The sequence below is a fragment of the Glossina fuscipes genome, unplaced genomic scaffold (assembly GCF_014805625.2).
Source record: "Glossina fuscipes isolate IAEA_lab_2018 unplaced genomic scaffold, Yale_Gfus_2 42, whole genome shotgun sequence".
Classification (NCBI taxonomy): Eukaryota; Metazoa; Arthropoda; class Insecta; order Diptera; family Glossinidae; genus Glossina; species Glossina fuscipes.
The window spans coordinates 308,107-329,738 of record NW_023998426.1 but is presented as its reverse complement, the minus strand read 5'-3'; the positions used below and the strand labels follow the sequence as shown (position 1 = coordinate 329,738).

Here is a 21,632-nt window from a genome sequence, read left to right as displayed (position 1 = left end):
CATAGTGCCGTCATTGCACCATCAGATTACCATCTCTTTCATTCTTTGCATTTTTTTTCAATTCCGGCCACAGTCTAAATTTATATAAAGAAAAATTCACAAGACAAGAAATTCCGGTCTACTTAATATTTATATATGTGGGAATTGAATGGCAGGAACTGAGGAGTATAATCGTGCAATACGTGTATTCTGACCTGGTAGATTTATATTTCCTAGTGAATTAATAAATAAAAGTACAGTTTCTTGCTAATTGCCAGCGAGCTCTTGGTCTGATATGAAGAGGAAAACGAAAATTTTTGGAAACTAAAGAAAAGGTGAGCTAAATAAGATTTCTTACGGCAAACAAATCAGGTCAGCTGAAGAGTTGAATCTATTGTATATACGAGTCCCCCGCTTAAAACGGTTAATCTGACTCCAAAATCGGGCTGTACAAGTGCCATGATAACCAGAGCATATCTCCACTTTGTTACCTTCTAAAAAAGAAATACACAACAATGTTCAAAATGTTTTGTTTTTTTTTTCTTGGTCTTAATTATAAAATATATATAAATAAATGAAGGAATAGTAAAAAATCCGCTTATTTGTAATCACTAGTTTAGAACTTTGGCAACTCGTTTTGTAACAAATGAGCGCAAAATGGCCACGTTTTCAGTTATATACAAATGTCAAACTTTGTTGACGTGACATTAAGAGCATTTAATACTTAATACTCGGTAAAATCAGTTGTGTGCGGCATTTGTTATTGCAAAAAGAAAAAAGAGGAGAAAGAAAAAAAGAAAGAAAAAGAGACACATCTTGTAAGAATTTGTACAATTTTATAATAAAAAGTCTGCAGAAATAAATTCATAAATTGAAACTTTAAGAACATTATGTGCTGATAGCACAGAAGTTTTTGAAAATTAGTGAAAATTTTCGCAGGAATTTGTTGCATTAGGAAGAATTAGGAAAAAATGAGGCCGCCTTCGTGGCAGCGTAGACAGCGCAACAGAGCAGCGAAACAAGCAGCGACGTAAAAAAAAAAAAAAAAAATAGAAATTTTGATTTAAATAATTTGAACTTTGTGTGGACAATGAAACATAATTTTAGATATTAATTGGATTCATTAGCGAAATGTTGTGATTTCAATGATAAAAGTTTGTGCTAATGTTTGTTTCAAAAGATCTATCCCAATGTTAACAAAGGCATCGCTGCCGAAGTTCTGCGTTAGCACACACATTAGCAGTTACGAACGTTTCTGTGAAAGTCCAATTACGTTGTGAATGTGTAGAAACACGTTTTTCCTAGTTTGCTTTTTTTTCTCTTTTTTTTCTTTTTTTTGTCTTTACTAAACCTTAAATTTCATTTAAAAAATTTTTAATATTTCTTTTGCCACGAGTATTTGGCATGAAATTATCACAAGTGTGTGCGTGGAAAGTGTGTAGAATGCGAAAAATGGTGATTGTTACATTATTAAGGTGAACAATATGTTAACATATTGTTAAGGGTCGTGATCGTTTAAAAAATTTAAAAAAAAGGCAAAAAAAAAGAAGGATTGTCGATTTTCGTTTTGTCTTCAGCTCCTCCTTCTTAATAATTTAATATATTTTTTGCCTTGGGTGTTTGTGTTCTGTTAGATTTTGTTTTTTTATTTTTTCGCATACACTTTAAACTTTAAATTTTGCGAACTGTCTATGAGCCCAAGACCAAGACTAGAATATAGTAGTAAAATGATTAACGAGTGTATGTATGTGTTCTTATATGCATGTGTGAATGAACAATTGTGAATGGAATGGGTTGATTGTTTTGCGCTGGCCTCTTATATATGCTTTCAAATCAAATCAAGAAATATTGCATGGGAAGGGTATATAACCGAAGAGAAGAAGTAGCAGGTATAAATCCATAACAGTTCACTGTGCAATCATCACACAAAAAAAAAAATGGTTTGAATGTTTAATAAATTTAGAGCTCTACTTGAGTATAAGTTAGTTAGTTAATTATGACCAGATAACATTTGTGTTAAATAGATTTGAAAAGTATATATATATGTATATGTGTAATTTTTTTTTTTTTTCTTGTTTTATTTGTACAAATTCTTATCATTTTTATTATGAACATTTCTTTGCCAACACACATCATGAATACTATATTATGCATACAATATAACAAAATGCCGTTCTACTTAAAATACTAATTAAGTATTTCTATATTATGATGTGAATATATTAGCTGACATTTATGTGTATTTGTGTGCGTATGTTTACGTATATATATATATATAACATTTTTTTTTGTTACAGAAGCAGACTCGCCAAGTTATCAAACTGGATTTTACTACGGTAGCATATAAATAGGCCGGATTTTTTTGGATTTTACAGTACAGTAAGTTTATTAACCTCTTGTTTTCCTTTACATGCAAAAATTTTTTAATAATTCCTATATGTAATTGAATCTGCTATATAAAAATTGATCTCTTATAGTTTGCATATGTGTGTGCTGAGCACATAATGCAGGTTTGGGTCAAACTTCAATTGCCCTATAGTCAGAGCGGTTATGTGCTATCAGGTTTACATGGATTTTAACGATTGAATTAGTAGCGGATTGGTTTACGAACTCTCCTATGAATGTATGGCAAATCATCTCTTGAAGCATCTTGCCGATAGATAGATGTTTGAAAATGAAAGCTAGAGGAAAAAGGGAAAGTTGCTTAACCTGCTTGTTTTAGTGTTTTCGAACAAAGTTTCCGCTTCAAAAAGCGGACCCTTTAATTGTTCTTCAAGCATTAAGTTGTTAACTTTGATCTACGTTGCTTATGTAAAAACCAACAATTTTCCATATAACGGAAAGCTTAACAAAATTTCCCCGTGCTCAAGGCGGGCACTCACGTGGCAAACGAGACGTAGGGATAAATTTATGGTCTTCAAAGGCATCTTCATTGAATTATGACAATTCCTTTCTTATATTTTTCTTTGTTTATTTCCATGCCCGAAAGCACTCAAAAGAACCTCACTATACCCGTTATAGAAATTTCATTTCAAACTTTCAAAATTTCATGATTTGACTGAATGAAGTTTTAAAGTGTAATATCATTATGCAGAATTAGGCAATGGTCGCTGTGTATGGGTTTTCTCGCTCGCGTGCACCATTGAGCACCGTGGGCAGTTATCTAAATAAAGCATCTAAAGCAGGCGTTTGCGATAAGGATACAATTTTCTACTTTCTATCATATCGTCAAAAAATTTAATATAAACATAAAATGTTGCGCATATAACATACTCCTGGCATATCGTTAAAGTTCAAGCTTTGAGAGTGGTCGCGAATTGTTTCAATCATATTCGGCACATCATTGTGACGTTCAACCAAAAATCCGTTCCATAATTCATGAAATTTTGCTACTCGATAAAAATAGCTATCCAATCACTCTGGTGTTATGTATATACATATATATATATATATATATATGTGTGTTTGCATATGCTTTATAAAGTGAAATTTATTTTCATGAAATCTTTGTCAGTTATTCATGCGCTCTTGCAAAGCGTAAGTGGCTCTCATATTTCATGAAAGCGCCTTATATTTCTACTCATTCTATTTTCCTTTTCTTTTTTTTTTTTCTATATGAGCTGTTGCTGCATAACATTAGACACATTCCAAGCCACTGGCTATATTTATCCGGTTTGTTATAAAAATGTATATATATATAGAAGAAGAATGTTTTTTTTTTGCATTTGACTCACTTTTTCTTACTCGATTGCCGAGAGCTTTATAAAAGCATGCACAAAAATATTTACTGGAAGTGCAAAGAGAAGAGAGAAACCATGACAACAAGTTGTTGATCGTAGGAAAATAAGTAAAATAAATAAATAATCATGAAAAGCACAACAACAATCCAAAATACCAAATAATGATATTATGATATCCATGCAAGTTTAATCACACGCACGAACGATAAATTCATATAAATGCAGAGAGGAGCAGCAATGACAGCGATTACAAGTGAATGTAATAACGTAAATTCATTAGGTACATTTTGTGTGTGTGTGTGTGTGTATGTGTTTGCGTATGTTTTCGTGTGCCTCTGTCTGAGCACGGATACAATATATGAGATTGAGGTGATTTTAAAATGTAGGTCTATATAACGCTCAAATTGAGATATTGAACATTTTTTTTTTGTTTTTGTTTCTTCGTGCTATGTGAGTAACGTGTTTTAGTTCGCTTCAGCTTTTCACGCTAGGCAAAAGTGAAGCGCAAAGAAAACTATTCGCAAAAAGACGATTTTTGGATACCCTTTCCTCTTTTGCCCTCCCCGCCTCTCACTCTCTCCCCCTCTCTGCTTCTATGTCTTTCAAAACAATAGCAATTTAAGTGTAAATTAAACTTTCAGGGTGTGCTCTGCAGACCTTAAATGCGTAAAAGACGCTAATTATTAGTTGAATTAGATGAAAATCGATCCTTTTTTTACCCTGAAAACTACCCATTCATTATATCGAGTTGACTTGACTTGACTTACGTTGACATTAAAATTGATAATTTATGTAATCGTCAATACATGCTTTTTTATATAGCGAATAGAATGACAAACTGAGTACACCCTTTTTTTTGCCGATATGTGTAAATGTTAAAAAAAAATAATAAAGTAAAAGACTGGTTTGCGAATGTATAATAACATCCGCAAACTGAATGCTAATAGAAGCTGAAAATAAACACGAGAAAAAGTTGTAAATTACAGATTAGAGATCAAAATTATAGTTTTTTTTTTTTTTTTTTTTTTTTTTTTAAATTTTCGTAACGCCAATGAATTTTTTTTCACTCCAATGACGAATTGAAAAAAAGAAAGAAAGACTTGCTCCCTAAGCCAACAAAGTTCATCATGATTTCTTCTTTATATATTTTATTTTAACGTTGCTTATTAATTCATGGTCTGCGTAGACCATGCTGCCTACATTTTGATCGCAAAAGTCTCGTAAAGCGATTGTTCTCGCGATAGTATTAGGTAATCTATAAATTTTTTGCGATTCTCTCTGACAGCAGATTAAAATAACTTTTCAGTTAGAGAGATAATTAAGGTTAAAGATATATAGAGCAGGCTTGTGTTTATTTTGCAAAAAAAAAAAAAAAAAAACTTTCAAAATGATCGGTTATGTTATAGTAGTGAGACGTAATTTTTCGAATGCAAGGTCAAAGTGAGCCTATCAGGCATATTTTTACTTCTTTATTTCAAAGAAGGTAAAGGAGTTGCAAAAGCACAAAGGGAACTAATGCTGTAGAAAATCGCCCATGCCAAAATTAAGTTGCGAACACCATTGATGGCAAGCCATCATTAAGGGAACCGTTAGCGCTCGTCTCCTCATCATTGATCTTTTAAAGCGATGCATTGAGGCATTGAATTATGCTCCTTTCTTTTCTCGAACGCGTCCATTTTAAACTAAATATATATCACAATATTCCTTAGATAAATGATTTCTACAACGTTAGTTAGTTACTTTTTCCAATCATTTGTGACGAAAGAGACTTTGTTGTCTTTAACTTTAATCTTAATTATTGATTGAATAAACTTAAATCAAAAAAATATAAATGTAATTATATTACATTAAAGGCATAATAAATGGTCGATCAAAACTTTTATGCCTGTGGTGGTATTAAAAAGAAAATTGCTTTGAAAATCATCACTAAAACGCTTAACGCTAACGTTATATTATGTAAATAATGACATTTAAGAAATTTAAAATTAGCCATTTCAATTATTGGTTGTCCGCATTAGCTATTGATATTATGCGTATAAGTAGAACGCGCTTTGAATTGCATACTGATAACAAGTTCTATAACATTAATCTCAATATAATGCGTTTCGCACTAATAGAATTCAGCACTTGAAATCACTTTGAGGATGCTAGCTCCTTCTCTAGATTAATCAATACAATGTAGTCCGCAATAATAGAATGCAATATTTGAAATCACTTTCTATATACCATTCAGAGCTGGGTATCGCTTTGCTTTCCGTACTACTCATAGTTTATGTTATAAAACAGGTAATGCTTTTATAAGATCATTCACTTTTCTCTATCTAAGTACTAAAGGAGCAGAAACGACCTTGTTGCTAGTGCCTTCTTCACTCTTGGTTTCGAGCAAGTCTCATGCAGATGCCGATCATCATCGTAATGCTATGATTCTTCTATTTCTTGGAAACTGCAACTCTTGCCGTTGTATGTTCCAACTCAAATTAACCCGTTAACGTAAATAGACGCTCATTGCGTACGGTTGTAGGTGCATACACAGTCGTCCTATGTTCTTACTACACTACTATACTACTATTATAGAAGAGAAGAAAAGAAAAGGGGAGTGTGTTTTTACAAGCACACTCACTGATTTAAAAGTGAGCGTCAACGTGTTAAACTGAAATTAATTAACACTATGAGTATTCTGATATCTCAGCGAAGTCATTCGCATTATTTTTTAAAGTGATTTTCTTCACTTAACGACAATCAAGAAAAAAGATTTTCGAATAACACTAGGAACGGGTCAAAATGTTAGTGGATGCCACTCGTATGAAGTCAGCGCATATGATAACTTGGATCGTTGTCAGTAAATAAGTTTTCAGCTAATGGAAATACGATCTCTCAGTTCTCTCATCACTTTCATTCATTAGCTAATCGCCATACCTGGAGTACAAATTTATTTATTTATTTTTCTCATTAGTATCAGATTATTAGAGATTCAGTTTTCATTCACAAACTCATCCATACTTGGAAACCAAGAAAATTGTTTGGGATAAATTTAATCCTTTCACGCCGTAACTACTTAATATCAATGTGATTGTATGCGACTATTATTATACTGGATATAAAGGAATACATTAGCACTCGATATTAAGCTGTCGAGTAGTTTATAAAAACAATTTAGTTATATTATATTTTAATTTTCTCATTGTATAATCTAGGTAATCGTTATTATTGTATGTGTCCTTGTTTCCGTACTTGCGAAGTAATTATGTCGAAATAGTCTCTATATTCGTATAGGTATAATAATTTTACTGTAATTTACCGTCATTGTTATTGGTGTAATTTTATGACTATTAATAAAATAAACTCTTATTATAAAATAAAAATAAAAATGTTCTTCTTTCGCCGTAAGTCTTAAATAACACAGTTTTGTTTCATTTCATGTCTTAGAATTTTTTTTGTTTTCAACTCGTTGTGCTTACGTTTCCAATTTGTTATCATTTGTGGTTTAAATAAAATACAAAAACCTTTAACATATGCGTACATGTAAATACGTATATATATATATATATATATAAATGTGCATATGTATATATATTTCTAAAATTTCTTATAACCAAGATAAGCGTTAAATGGGCAATGAATGTCAGTGCGTTATCTTTCAGGAAAGAATATAAGTCCAAATGACTATGAATACACTTTTTTTCCATTCTGTTTCCAACACACGCTTCCCTTTCCTTATCTTTTATAATAAACATACATAAGTCAAGAATTGAATTTTTGCTTGAAATTATTATATTCTTTAATAAATTTATTAATTCGATAATTTTTTTATAAATTTTTATTTGCAGTGGTACTGTAACGACTTGGAACGAATAAGGACTCTTCTCTAAAAATTTTTTTTTATTAAGTAATGCAAGCAGCAGTGATGGAAGAAACTAACGGTAGATATTTTGTAAGCTTATCTTTTTGAAGAAGAAACTAAATTATTTATCCTTTATATAATTCAAGCAATGAATGTTGAGCAAACAGGCGATACTATCTCCAATCAATACCAAGAGACAATATCAGGTGCGATCGAGCAACAGCAACCGTCTTCGCCCACTTCGATTACTACGCCGACAAGCAGTACAAGCGGTGGTGCTTCTAGCAATGCCACCCCAGCATTTAGTTACGATGATTTGTTTCCGGCTTTGCCAGCCAATAATACTACACCGTTAAGCAGTTCTACTGCACCAGCATGTGTTCGAGTTACCAGCTCTCAAAAGACTCAAGTAAGCTTTTTGTGCTTTCTTCTTGTTTTTTTTAGTATTATTTCCATTTAATACAAAACAATTTCAGGTTTTACATGTCCCCGGTGAGGAACGTAAATCAACAGATTCGGAAAGATTTGGTGAAGGCGAATCAAAACGCATCTGTCAATCAATTTCTAAGGAGACCGGTGCTCAAATTGAAATTGTTGGCGGTAAAAATCAATCGTTAACATTTTTAATTAAGGGTAAGGAAAAGGAGCTTCTCGATGCTCGTCGCAAAATCTTAATGCACTTTTCCGCGCAAGCTAGCAAATCGGTGACCGTGCCGAAGGAGCATCATCGTGTTATCTTGGGTAAAGGTGGTATTCGTTTACGTGAATTGGAACGTTTAACAGCTACCCGCATCACTATACCCAATCAGAGTGAAGATAGTGATGCTATAGTCATTTCGGGCACTAAGGAGGGCATAGAAAAAGCCGAACAGGAAATTCGTGCTTTGTCGGCTGAGCAATCTAAAAAATTTTCGGATCGTATATCAGTGCCCAAGATATATCATCCTTTCATTGTCGGTCCCTGCAATGAAAATGTGAATAAGATTATGGAAGAGACAGGTGCAAAAGTCAATGTTCCTCCACAATCAGTGCAAAAGGATGAAATTGTTATAATGGGTGAAAAGGATGCGGTAGCTGCAGCGAAAAACAAGGTGGAGAGCATTTATAAGGAAATGGAAAAGAAATGCTCTACGGTTAGCGTTGAAGTCGCTAAAGCTCAACATCGTTATGTGATCGGACCAAAAGGATCAACTATTGCTGAAATTCTTCAACTCACTGGAGTCTCAGTAGAGATGCCGCCACTAGATTCACCCTTAGAAACAATTACCTTGCGAGGTCCTCAAGTAGCCTTAGGTAACGCTTTAACGGTTGTTTATCAAAAGGCAAATTCAGTAAAATCTATTGAGATCGATGCACCTCACTGGATTCACAAGTATGTCATTGGTCGAAAGGGGGCCAACATGAAGCAGCTGGAGGAGGACTGCCCAAATGTCAATGTCAATTGTTTGGAGGACAAAATCAAATTGGAAGGTGATCCAGAGAATGTGGATAAGGCAGCCGCTTACTTAAGCGATATTGTTCGTAATTACCAAGACAATTATATCTTTGTGGTAATGACTGTTAATCCGGCTTTTTACAAACACATTATCGGAAAGGCTGGCTCCAATGTAAATCGTCTCAAGGAAGAACTTAATGTTAATATAAACATTGAAGAACGCGATGGCCAGAACAATATACGCATAGAAGGCCCAAAAGAGGGTGTTAAAAAGGCGCAGCTTGAACTTCAAGAAAAAATCGATAAACTGGAAAATGAAAAGTCGAAGGATGTTATCATCGATCGTCGTTTGCATCGCCAAATTATTGGAGCAAAAGGTGAGAAAATACGGGAAATTAAAGATCGTTACCGTCAGGTTACTATTGCCATACCGACTCCTCAAGAGAATACCGACATCGTGAAGTTGCGTGGGCCCAAAGAAGATGTGGATCGATGCCATAAAGATCTTATGAAATTAGTCAAAGAAATACAGGAATCGTCACACATTGTCGAAGTTCCCATTTTTAAACAATTTCATAAGTTCGTTATTGGCAAAGGCGGTGCCAACATTAAGAAAATACGGGATGAAACCCAGACTAAGATCGATCTTCCAGCCGAAGGTGACACCAACGAAGTTATTGTTATTACAGGCAAAAAAGAAAATGTTCTCGATGCACGTGATCGCATACAAAAGATTCAGAACGAACTGGCGGACATCGTGACTGAGGAAGTGCACATATCGCCCAAATACTATAATTCAATTATTGGCAGCGGCGGTAAATTAATTTCTTCCATAATGGAGGAGTGTGGCGGGGTATCCATTAAATTTCCTTCAAGCGAATCAAAAGCCGATAAGGTTACCATTCGCGGGCCAAAAGATGATGTTCAAAAGGCCAAAGGTCAACTTTTAGAACTTGCAAACGAACGGCAGCAGGCTTCATTTACAGCGGAAGTTAGAGCCAAACATCAACATCATAAATTCCTAATTGGAAAGAACGGGGCTTCCATACGCAAGATCCGGGATGCTACAGGCGCTCGCATTATCTTCCCTAGCAATGAAGACGCCGATAAAGAAGTTATAACTATCATTGGCAAGGAGAATAGCGTGAAGCAGGCCAAGGAACAACTGGAGGCGATTATTAAGGATATTGATTTGGTCACGGAAGGTGAAATTTCTGTGGATCCTAAACATCATAAGCACTTTGTAACGAAACGGGGCGAAATTTTACATCGTATTTCGGAAGAATGTGGTGGCGTAATGATATCCTTTCCACGACCAGGCGTTGATTCGGATAAAGTAACATTAAAGGGGGCCAAGGATTGCATTGAAGCCGCCAAGCAACGCATTGTCGAAATCGTAGCTGATTTAGAAGCCTACGTCACCATTGAAGTCGTCATTCCACAACGTCTTCATCGTATAATTATGGGCAGTCGTGGCTCTAAAGTGCAACAAGTTACTACGGAACACGATGTTCAGATAAAGTTTCCTGATCGCGATGCGACAGAGCCCGTTGAAGGTTTTACGAATGGCACTAGTGGTGTTATTGATGAGCCTGTTCGTCAATGCGACATCATACGTATAACCGGACGTATTGAAAAATGCAACGCTGCTAAGCAGGCTCTTATCGATCTCGTGCCGATCACCGAAGAGGTCAATGTTCCTTACGATCTGCATCGTACGATTATCGGACCAAAAGGTGCCAACGTCCGTCTATTTATGTCAACCTACGATGTGCACATCGAACTACCACCTAGCGAAACAAAATCTGACATTATTAAGGTGACCGGAACCGCGGCTCATGTAGCCGAAGCAAAGAAAGCTCTAGAGATAAAGATCGAGGAATACGAAGCGGATCGGGCGGACCGTGAAGCACGCTCATTTATGTTGCAAATCGAAGTAGATCCTGAATATCACTCAAAATTAATTGGTCGACGGGGCGCTGTTATCAATAAGCTGCGTGCCGATCATGACGTTATGATTTCGCTGCCAAAACGTGATGATGAAAATCAACGTATTATCACAATTACCGGTTATCAAAGCAACGCTGAGGCTGCGCGAGATGCCATCATGGAAATTATTGGTGAATTACAGGATATGTATCGTGAAGTAATTGAGGTGGACTCACGTGCTCATGCGCACTTAATTGGGGCACGTGGTCGTACTATACGTAGATTGATCGAGGATTATAAAGTAAGTGAGAAAGAAAACGAACTTTTTTTTAAAAACGTTAACGATCCTAGTTCTAGATCTATGAATTTTTGGCCTTATACATTTAGGCCGGTTAAGAGGTCTTTCTAGGCATCTCGGGCAAACAAAGAAAACTTTCTTGCTTATACACTATACGTCCTGCCATCTTTTTTACTTGAAATCACTTGCAGTTTCCCCTGCATTATTTTCGTGCCAGGCATCAATTTTCCAGCAAACTCCTCTTTTTTTTTTTTATTATTAGTTTGACTGGTGTGCCTTGCTAGCTGCAAATCATTTAAAATCAGAGTTGAAGACTTAAGATTCTTAAAAGGATTATAAATCGCATTGACCTAACTTGTTGACGCTATTTGTCGGGCCGCAGCGATTTATAGCGATTGTAGCGTATAGATTTATGTATATATATAAATCTAATTAGTATACAGAACGATACACGGTACACATGATGATAAAAGTAGAGGAGAGAAAGAACATTACTACTATTTCGATGATAACTTCTGAGAAATTTCCAAATATTTCGAATATTTTTATCGCTTGTTGGCTTAATTCCATCCAATTCACACAACTCTATTATTATTATTATTATTATTTTTTTTTGTTAGACAGTTTGTCTTTATTATTGATTTTAATTTCTTTCAAAGTTTGCGTTAAAACACTTCTGCTGTAATATAGATAAAATTTTAATTAAAACAAATTCTTCTTCTTTGAAAGGTCGATATCAAATTTCCCTCATTGGAAGAGGCGAAAATTAATCCAGATATGGTAACAATTATTGGCAAAGAGGATGATGTTGAAAATGCCAAGGAAGCTATTCTAAATATGGCTGAAGATTATATACGTGACTACTTAGATACGGTGCCGGCTTCCCCTCAGCAACCGACAGTAGGCGCTTTCTTGCCCAATGCAAGGGGTGGTGGTGGTGGTGGTGGTGGTGGTGGAGGAAGTGGGGGAAGCGGAAGCAGCGAAAATGGCTTTGTCCTTAAGGATGCACCGTGGGAAAAGAAAAAGGGCAAAACGTCTGCTCCAAATACTCAGTCACAGGAAGATTTTCCCGAATTTGCTGCCGGTGGCGGCGTGCAAGCAGCCACTCCCATTACTTCAGCTTGGGGACCCAAAAACTAAGCCGAATCTGCGGCACTCTTTCTCCTTTTCTATAATTAACTCTATAGCTAAAGCTTAAAAAAAAAAAAAAAAAAAAAGAAAGAAAATAACAACAGCAACAATAGCAGAATTCGGGAAAGCATCAAGAAAAAAGATGTACGCGAAGTAGGTGTCAAACTGAAGTAAAGGTTGTCAGTAAATATTATAGTTATTAGTAAACACATTTATTATTTAGAATGAAAAAAAACAAAAAAAAAAACAATAGCAACAAAAAATGCCTAAACAAAAGTGAAAGCAACTGAAACCCACACAAGAGAAAAAAAGACATTTTACGCAGAAACAAAAACAAAAAAAAAAAAAATATTTTTTTTTTAATCATTTCAATATGATTTGATTTCCCTTATCTCGTCCCTCTCTCTCTCTCCCTCTGAATTTCTTTTTTTTCGCAAGATCATCGTCTATATATCACTTCGAATTGATTTCATGTACTTGACACTTGTTTCGTGCGCTTCCTTAACGAAACATATATATATATATATATATAAATATATATATACAAATACATATATATTTATATGCATTACGCGTATATATATATAATAACAAAACAACAACAAATACAATAGTTATATATTAAGTGAAAAATGATAAAGCAAAACAATAAAAAAAGAAACTAAAATAATAAAATTTAGAAAATATGAAAAAAAAAGTAAGAAACGAGATGCCAAGTTTACACTGACACACACATACATACAAACATACACAGACACATACATACATACACACCATATATATTTATATATATATAAATGAATATATATATAAATAAATATATATATAAATAAATATATATATAAATGCCTACACATGCATGCATGCGTGCATGCATTCATGCAAATATGCAAATATCATTATTACACATTCTATGTGTAATAAAGATTATAAAAATATGAGTTTATTAAAAAAAAAAAAAAAAAAAAAAAATGGAAATGAAACATAATTAAACGAAAAAATAGCCTAAAGTATGTCAAATGTCCAATTTAAGCATAAAGTAAAAAGCATTATTTTTAACATATATATATTATACCTATATATTTCTTTTTGAAAATTATTAAAAAAATATTGTATATTTTTTTTTTTTTTTTAAAAAAAAAAAAAAGTTACAGGAAAAATTTTTTTTTTTTTCTTTTTTTTTTTTAGTTTTGTGAGAGCAGAAGTCATTAAAGTGTTAAAAATTTGTTAAAATTGTGAGAAAATTAAACTAAAATTATAAGCAAAACATTTAAAACAAGTCAAATTTCTTTTTTACTTTTTCTTTTTTTTTTTTCTCCCTCCTTTAATCACAACAAACGTTTTATGTGACACTTAAAAGTTTGTTTTTAATTTTTATAATCAGTTTATTTCATTTCAAATATGTGCAATTTTCTCTTGTGTTCTTACGGCGACTTTCCATCGTCTATCCTTTAAAAAAAAAAAAAAAAAACAATAAATACAATGTTGAAAAATAATTTCGTCTTCGAAAAAAAAGCAATTTTTACCCTTTATTATGAATCAATCATAATTGAATATAAACCGTATTTGTATAATTATGAAAAAAAAAAGAAGAGAAATTTTCCTTTTTATTATGATTTCTTATTGTTTTTATTTTTTCTTTTTTTTTTTCTAAATAAAATTAAAATTTAAAAAAAATACAACTTAAAAAAATGAACGAAAACGTTTAAATGGTAAAAAAAAAACAACAACAACAAAAGAGAAAACAATAAATTTTTACTATTTTTTTAAAAGCTAAGTAAATAAGTTAAACTTTAAACGAAAAATCAATAATGAAAATAAAAAAAGTTCTTAAAAAAATTGAAAAAAGAAATGTTATTGTTGTTATTTGTAAAAGATTTGGTCTGCTACTACTTGCTTGTTAACTCTTAACTAGTGTTCCGCCATTCCATTCAATGGCTATTGACAAAATCAGGATCAAGAAAAATTTGCGAAAATTTGCTTTGGCCCAAACAGTTACTACACGATAATTCGATCTTGAAGAAGTCTTCTTCTCCGATCTGTCATAGAAGCATCTGCTTTGTGACTGTCTAAACTTTTGCTTTTTTATGGAAAAGATTTGTATTCGGAACGGGGCAGGGTATCCATCAGCGAAGCGGCTACAGAACGCACTGTACATTCAATATAATTCTTTATTAAACCTTCTGGACTCTACATCTAATTTTTTTTTTCCAAAATAGAACCGATAGCCTATAATGCTAGGGTTAAATTTTTTTGGTTTTTATCTAAGAATTTTTTCCATTGGTTTAAAAAATATTATAATAATACAGCTAACCCTCCGATAACGTTGTTTCCCTTCAATTAAATTCGATCAACTTAATTTAAAATCAGCTAATAAATCATTCTTCAATTCCTCATGTAATGGGGAGAATTAATGGATGACTGGAAGTTAAGGACTGTTTCATTCTTGCAGTGGAATAGAATGCGATCACAATATTTTTTGATTGGTCCGATTGGCGCTTTACAATGGTGATTGCAACAATAAGGAACTAAATAACCCAAATGCATCTCCCTTTTAACTGTAGGGCATTAATACAGCCTTCGAACCAAGGAGCCTTCCTTTCAAATGTGTAATACACACGCCTATATTTGTAAGCAGCGCCGTTAGCTTGGGCCGAAAAATTAAACCATCAACACTTAATACATGTTGGCAATCGCTTTTGCCTCAAATGGCTCAAGCAAGAAATGATATTTCACACTCAGTTGCATTAATAGTAAACGTTGCGAAGGATTTGCAATCAATCATCAAGATATGGAAAAGCTACTTCAGGAAGAAATGATGTAATTAATTGATGCATCTACCTCGAATGCATGGGTAGACGAAAATATGGGAAACGAATATCAATTTTTGGAATTGGAAATGGAACTTGCATTGGAACAGAAGCAAAGCTGCGATTGAAAACTAACATGAGGATTTGTCAAGTGAGGAAAAGATTGAACCCATTAAATAGACGAAGAGTTAGGCCACTCATATGGAATTGTTATTATTTATTTAGTTATGATGAATTAAGATTAAAATAGATTTATAATACCACCAAGACTATGAGGTCTATTTTGAAACAAAATGAAAGTCAAAGTAAGATCTTAGCATTTTTAAGACTAAGACATCTAAGGCTATCGGTATTATTGAAAAGTTTACCGCGAATGAGCTTTGAAACCACGACCATAGTCGAGATCGTTTGCCTACTCGGCCGCTCAGACGGATGCTCCGATAAATAAACGCCATAACCATCTGCGATCGCTGAGATTGCTTATCAGTCAATTTAAATGAGTGCCAGAATGTGGTCCACCCAGTGCAGCTGGATTTTCTGAAAAACCGCAAGTATCGCTCCTTTTTCGACTGGTTCGGCGAATGTACCAACGGTAAATAATCAAAATCAAAGCCACTCATTAGCCGATATGCCTGTTGATCGTCCGATTCCTGTAACGCAGGGAAGAGAAAATCTTTCAACAGAACTTGGGGCTGTTCATGCCAATAGTGATTTAGCTCAACCGCGAATCGTAGCACATTGACGGCATATACAATACATATAAGGCAAAAATCCTAATATTTCATAACGGTCCTACTATCTAAGGACTTCTGACGTCGAGGTGCGCTAGTGAGAGACAGACAGCGCAATTCAACTATTGTTGTTATTCCTTCTACCACATATACCGACACAAAAAATAGGAATTCTTGGTTTCGTTTTTTTTTTTACCAAATTCTAGAGACCTCAACATGCAGATGGTAACAGCCGTAAATTATGATCTATTTTGTATTATGGAACCGTGGCTAAAGACCAACATATTAACTTCCGAAATCTTTTGTACGAACTATACAGCATATAGACAAGATACACAACTTAGTAGAGGACGATGTGTTCTATTAGCTACGCGTAATTCCTTTTCATCCGAATTATTATCTTTGCACATTCGATTTGTATTGGATTTTCATATGTCCTTATCACTTTAGAAAATAGACATAGTTTTATCTCTTCTTCCCTATCCGATAACGCTATATATTTAAAACACCTACCGTTATCTCAAATGGTTTGCGTCCTATATCTGTAACACATTAAATTTCAGCTGGAGCAGTCTTAACAAAATAAGAAACGTTATTATCGCGCACGAAAGCAAAATTAAAATTTTTTGGGTTCAATCTCATATCGGTTCCTTGGAATATGAGCGAGTAGAACTAGCGGCCAAAACCGCATCTACCGCACTCAATTCAATTATGGTCGACATAATGAACATTTAAACCTCAAAAGCATTTTAGGAAAAGAATGAAAGAGAAAATCGACAGTTCATCTACATACAAACATCGCATGTTGATCCTAACCTCGTTCAACCTCTTTCCAATCAAAGTCGGCCAAATCGAGATCAAAGTATTTGCAAGAAGGCCACTTGGATCGTAGCATTCATGTATCAATGGGCCCTTAAGAATTCTCCCCCTCCGCGATAAGCGATTATGGTCAACATCTGACGATTAAACATATAATTTGGGAATGCCAAAATCTCTCTAATACTCAAAGATTAGTTTCCGGAACATCTAAGCCTATGGACATCTTGAAAATATCCTTACAACTTAATACCAATAAAACTTTTAACTTTATTAAAGCTGCTAAACTAGTCATCGAATCCACCTAAAAAAAAAGAAGAAGACATTGTCTGTCAGTTTAGTTGTACATTCGCTAATTATATTTTCACTTTTTTTAATTTTCTTTTGCTTTCTCTTTTGAATTTACATGCATAGAATGATGTTTTCATCTATGTATATAGACTGTATAGATCAGCTAACGATGTTTAGTAAATAAAAATAAAATAAAATATAAAAAATCGCAAAATGCAACAACAAAATCAATCTTCACAAAAATTCATCCAATCAGAATGTCTTCTTCACAATATAAACAAAAATTTAACGAGTCAAAATGTCCTCTTCAGATTATAAACAAAAATCCAACCAATCAGAAAAGCCTCTTTGCACTGCAAACAAGGATTCAACCGATCAGAATGTCTTGTCCGCAATGTAAATGAAAATTCAACCAATCAGAAAAGCCTCGTTGCAATGCAAACAAAGATTCAACCAATCAGAATGTCCTCTTCACAATATAAAAAAAAAATTCATCCAAACAAAGAATCGCCCTACCAATGAAAACAAAAATTCAACTAATCGGAAAGACGGTCTTACAAGGAAAACAAACAGTCAAAATGTCATTTTTACAATGCTTACATCCGCCTGAGTGGCGGATGGCAAAGAATCTCGACTAGTCACTCAATGGTTGTGGGTTCAAATCTCAAGTGCGGTAGAGTTTTTAATAAAAAAAAAGCCGATAGCCTTCGAAGCTAGTGTTTTAAGGTTTTAATCCTAGAATTTATTCTCTGGCTAAATTTATAATAATAATAATAATAATAATAATAATACAATGCTTACAAGGCTTTGTTGTTAGCTTTATAGCTACGATTTTTTCCCCTTTTGAACATATTTACACACACATATCCAATTTATAATTTTGTTTTACAAATATACTGCATTTCGTAAACACTGCTCAAGACAACGTTTATTTTGACTTTCTTCTTCATATTCATATTGCCCAAGATACAATTGCCAGATTGTCTCTGCCAGTTGTTGATATAGATTTGAATAGTCCGTTCTGTGGAATCTCGACGAGTAATTTGTCATTTTTTTCATAAAAATAAACGACTACTATAACTTTGCAAAAATGCAGTGAAAATCAAACGGTTCACACCATTCACTGTATGAATATTATAAACATTCATATTTTAAACATATGGCCACTTCATGTCTTGTTTGTCAAATAAACGCCTTTCAATATAAGCCTCCTTCGAAGTCTATTACTAAACAGAAGTTTTCTTTAGCCGCATGCAGAGAGAGAATTTATTTATTTGTTGCAACATTTGAAGGGAAATTAATTTTCAAAACGATTACACTTTACATAAATTTTATACAACATTTTCTAACTTTTAAGTGAATTTTTGAAAATATTAAAGTAAAGCGACAAAAACAAAAACAAAAAAAACAGAAAATAAATAATATTACAACAACAAATATGGAGGATCGTAAGTGTTGCGAAAATTTTTCAATTGAAATTTTTGTCTTAAGCAAAATGATTTGGTGATTGTATGTGTGCTTGTGTATCTTATTCTTACATTTGTGTAATTATTCTTTCCTTATCTATTAATAAATTATATTAATTGATTTAAATCGGGACAATCCTCTACAGTTGTTAAATCTAATGGAAATCAATGACCTGACCCCCCACATGTGACTCATATTGCAAAACAACAAAAAAAAAATAAAAAAAAGAGTGTTTTTTGCATGAAAAAGAACTTTATGCAGAAACAAAGATAATTATTTGTTTCATTGGTTTCTTATCTTGTTTTGATTTTATATGAATTTGTTAACGTCTAGGGAACAAAATTAAATTAATATTGACTTTTTGTTGAAACTGCATAATTACATGTATTTTTTGACGTCGTGGCATTGTATAAAAAATGTTTCTTTTTGTTTTTTTTTGTTTTTGGTTTTCTGTTATTTTTTTCTTGTTTTTTTTTTTTTTTTGTTTTATTCTTTTTCTCGTTCATCTGTTCATACACATTGTGGCTGAAAGTCCAAGAGGCGCCTTTTGCGAAGTATTCGCTTATTATCGTATGCTAGTTATTTTTGTATTTTTTTTTTTTTTTTTTTTTTTTGTTTTTTTCTCCCATATCTTCGAAACTTTTTTTCGATGAGCTTCAATTTCTGATAATTTTTAAAAAACCTTATATTAGCAGTATCTTTAATGGAACGACAAGCTAGTTAAGGTATTCTTTAAACAAAAATATATTTGCAAAAAATATATATTTCTCATTTCAGTTATAATTCAGTAGACTTGGCGGGCCTTACCTATTGTCCAAATAAAATATTGTGATTTGTTTTCTCGTTCTACGTTAATGTTAAAAACGTGCGTGTAGCGTGTCCTCTTTTGTACCATGTACTTTACAAATAATTAAAAAGCTCTAATGTCCACTTAAAAGGAAGCACTTTTACGAGAAGAAAAAATTTACAACAGTATAAGGCCGCATAAAACGAGTGCCGGCCAAATTATCATTTGCTTCAAGAACCAATTCTTCCGATTTTTTTTTATAGATTCTTTGTTAGCATACTCGAGGGAAACTTAGAGGAACATAGAGGCTCTTAAACAAGCTAAGACATGCCGGTAAAATCATTCTTTCAGTGCCATCGAATTTTTGTTACAGATTCTTTAGTAGCATATTTGGTGTGAGATCTTAGGTCTGCATACTAAGCCAATCATAATCGGAATGAATCGCCTACAGGTGGAAACGTATTATCGGTCATAGAAAAAACTTAAAGCAAAAATTTATATTGTGGGTTTGGAGGTCTAATCACACGTTACAGGTCAGTACATAATCCTTTGTTAGTGATCGATCTGATAAAATGGGCTTAAAAAATATATACCTTGCAATTTTCAAGTCACTCTTTACTATGAACTTTGCAACATTTCTGAAAGTTTAGTGAAACTTTATGAATTTTTAAGTTTTTGCAATACATGTGATCATTCCTATATTCCCAGTTTAAAACAATGGTATCTTGCAAAATTATCGCAATTTTTAGCTTCTGAGGATTGCTACAATAGCGCAAGTTATGGACATGCACAAGACGGCTTTCATTAAATATGCTTTGCGAAGTTTTTCTTTGGTGCTTATATAACAGTGTTACGAAAGAAATCTCAATATTTCCCCAAGAATAGTCTGAACATCATATTTCATTCGTGTTCTAATGTATTCTGGTTATCGTCACTTGTGGTTTGGCGGACGTTGGACGGTTGTAATATCCGGAACGATTTGAGATAGACCCACCTTTTATTGTACCGATCGATATAGAATCATTTTCTAAATCAACCTACGCTTGTCCGTCCGGCTGTCCGTTTGACGTCTGTCCATGTGTTCCTGTGTTTAACCTGTAGGTGGCAATTTTTGAGATAATAACATTCTATTTGAAAAAATCATAAGAATAGTTATATTGAGTGAAGTGATGTAGGGTATATTAGTCATGTTGGTTGCACTCGGAAAGTTAAAGAATGAGCTGAGAACTTAAGAAAAGATTGCTTACATTTGTATGATTAATCACTTATACCCCACAGCACTAAATTTGTGTAAATCTACGCAATTTCCAGAAGTAGATAGATCCACCTTCCATTATACGGAAAATGATTCTGAAGCTGGTCCGTCCATCTATCCGTTTTGTTTTTTCGTATTCAACCTCTGGATTGCAATTTTTGAGATATTTTGATGAAATTTGGTATAGCGACCGGTTTTGACCAAAGGATAGAGGCTATTGAAAATCGTTCGTATCGGATCACTTTTTCGACCACGTCCTACATAAGATCCCATTTTGAAAAGTCGTTATAACAATAATTGTACTGAGTCAAGTGACGTAGGGTATATATCTATAATTTTTTACAACTACATATATAAAAATTTGTTTGGTAATAATTTTGGAGAGCTATTGGTTTCTACCCATTTTTCTTTTTCTTTATTTTATTTGTTTGTTTGTTGTACTTTCGATTCCTTTCTATTTTGTACCCTGCATTGCTTGAGGTACAAGGGTATATCAAGTTTATATGGATCTATTCAGAAACACTTCCTGAATCCCTGTAAGCTTCTCTGTCTGTCTTCTATTTTGTGTTCAGCTTGTAAAAGGTCTAATTTTAAATATTTCTCGATGAAAATTCGTTTATAATAATGATCTGATATTAAAATTAGCTCCAACGAGCTTGAACCACGTACCTCTATTTTTTGGAGTTCGGGCAGGAGGGCATACAAGCTTTCTAATAAAAAATAACACTTTACAAGCCAAAAGGTATATTTTATTAGTATTTTATGATGGCAGTTTGGCCTTAATAAATCAACCATAGGGAATTTGTATCACATAGATCTATTTTTTAGACCATTACCACTTGTAGGAGCAGCAAAGACTAATTTTTGGTTTATTATAACGGAAGCTACTGGCAAGTAAGTTAAACTTCCTTAATTTAGATCACTAATATGAGGGGCTTCGTGAAAATTATCTATGTACAAAAAAATTTTGAGTAATTTTTGGTGTATTATTAATTAAGCGAAGTGATGTATTATGGCCTTGCCCGACTATAGCATTCTTACTTGTCTTGTTATAGCTTAATTAAATATTTAATCAGTTTTTTTTTTTTTTTTTTTTTTTTTTATATATATATATATATATAT

General features: G+C 33.3%; 2 protein-coding genes across 5 annotated transcripts in view; both read left to right on the top strand.

The window, feature by feature from the left end:
- Window positions 1-671: 671 nt before the first annotated feature.
- On the top strand, window positions 672-12,588 carry LOC119636887 (vigilin). 3 transcript variants are annotated; one of them, XM_038032581.1, is made up of 6 exons: window positions 672-797; window positions 2,277-2,358; window positions 7,547-7,639; window positions 7,707-7,969; window positions 8,037-11,225; window positions 11,952-12,588. In XM_038032581.1, exons 3-6 carry the CDS (start codon window positions 7,609-7,611, stop codon window positions 12,360-12,362), a joined length of 3,894 nt encoding a protein of 1,297 aa, XP_037888509.1. In that variant the 5' UTR covers window positions 672-797; window positions 2,277-2,358; window positions 7,547-7,608; the 3' UTR covers window positions 12,363-12,588. The 3 variants fall into 3 exon arrangements, with proteins under 3 accessions (XP_037888509.1, XP_037888511.1, XP_037888510.1); XM_038032583.1 differs by having other exon boundaries at window positions 695-713; XM_038032582.1 differs by lacking the exon at window positions 672-797 and adding an exon at window positions 1,793-1,868.
- Window positions 12,589-18,415: 5,827 nt separating this feature from the next.
- Window positions 18,416-21,632, top strand: part of LOC119636888 (tumor protein D54) — a 17,648-nt gene continuing 14,431 nt past the window's right edge. Inside the window, exon 1 of one of the 2 annotated variants that reach the window (XM_038032590.1) lies at window positions 18,416-18,449. In XM_038032590.1, coding sequence (XP_037888518.1) covers window positions 18,440-18,449 — 10 coding nt within the window. In that variant the 5' untranslated portion in view covers window positions 18,416-18,439. The remainder of the gene's footprint in view (window positions 18,450-21,632) is intronic. The other variant, XM_038032589.1, reaches the window with a different exon arrangement.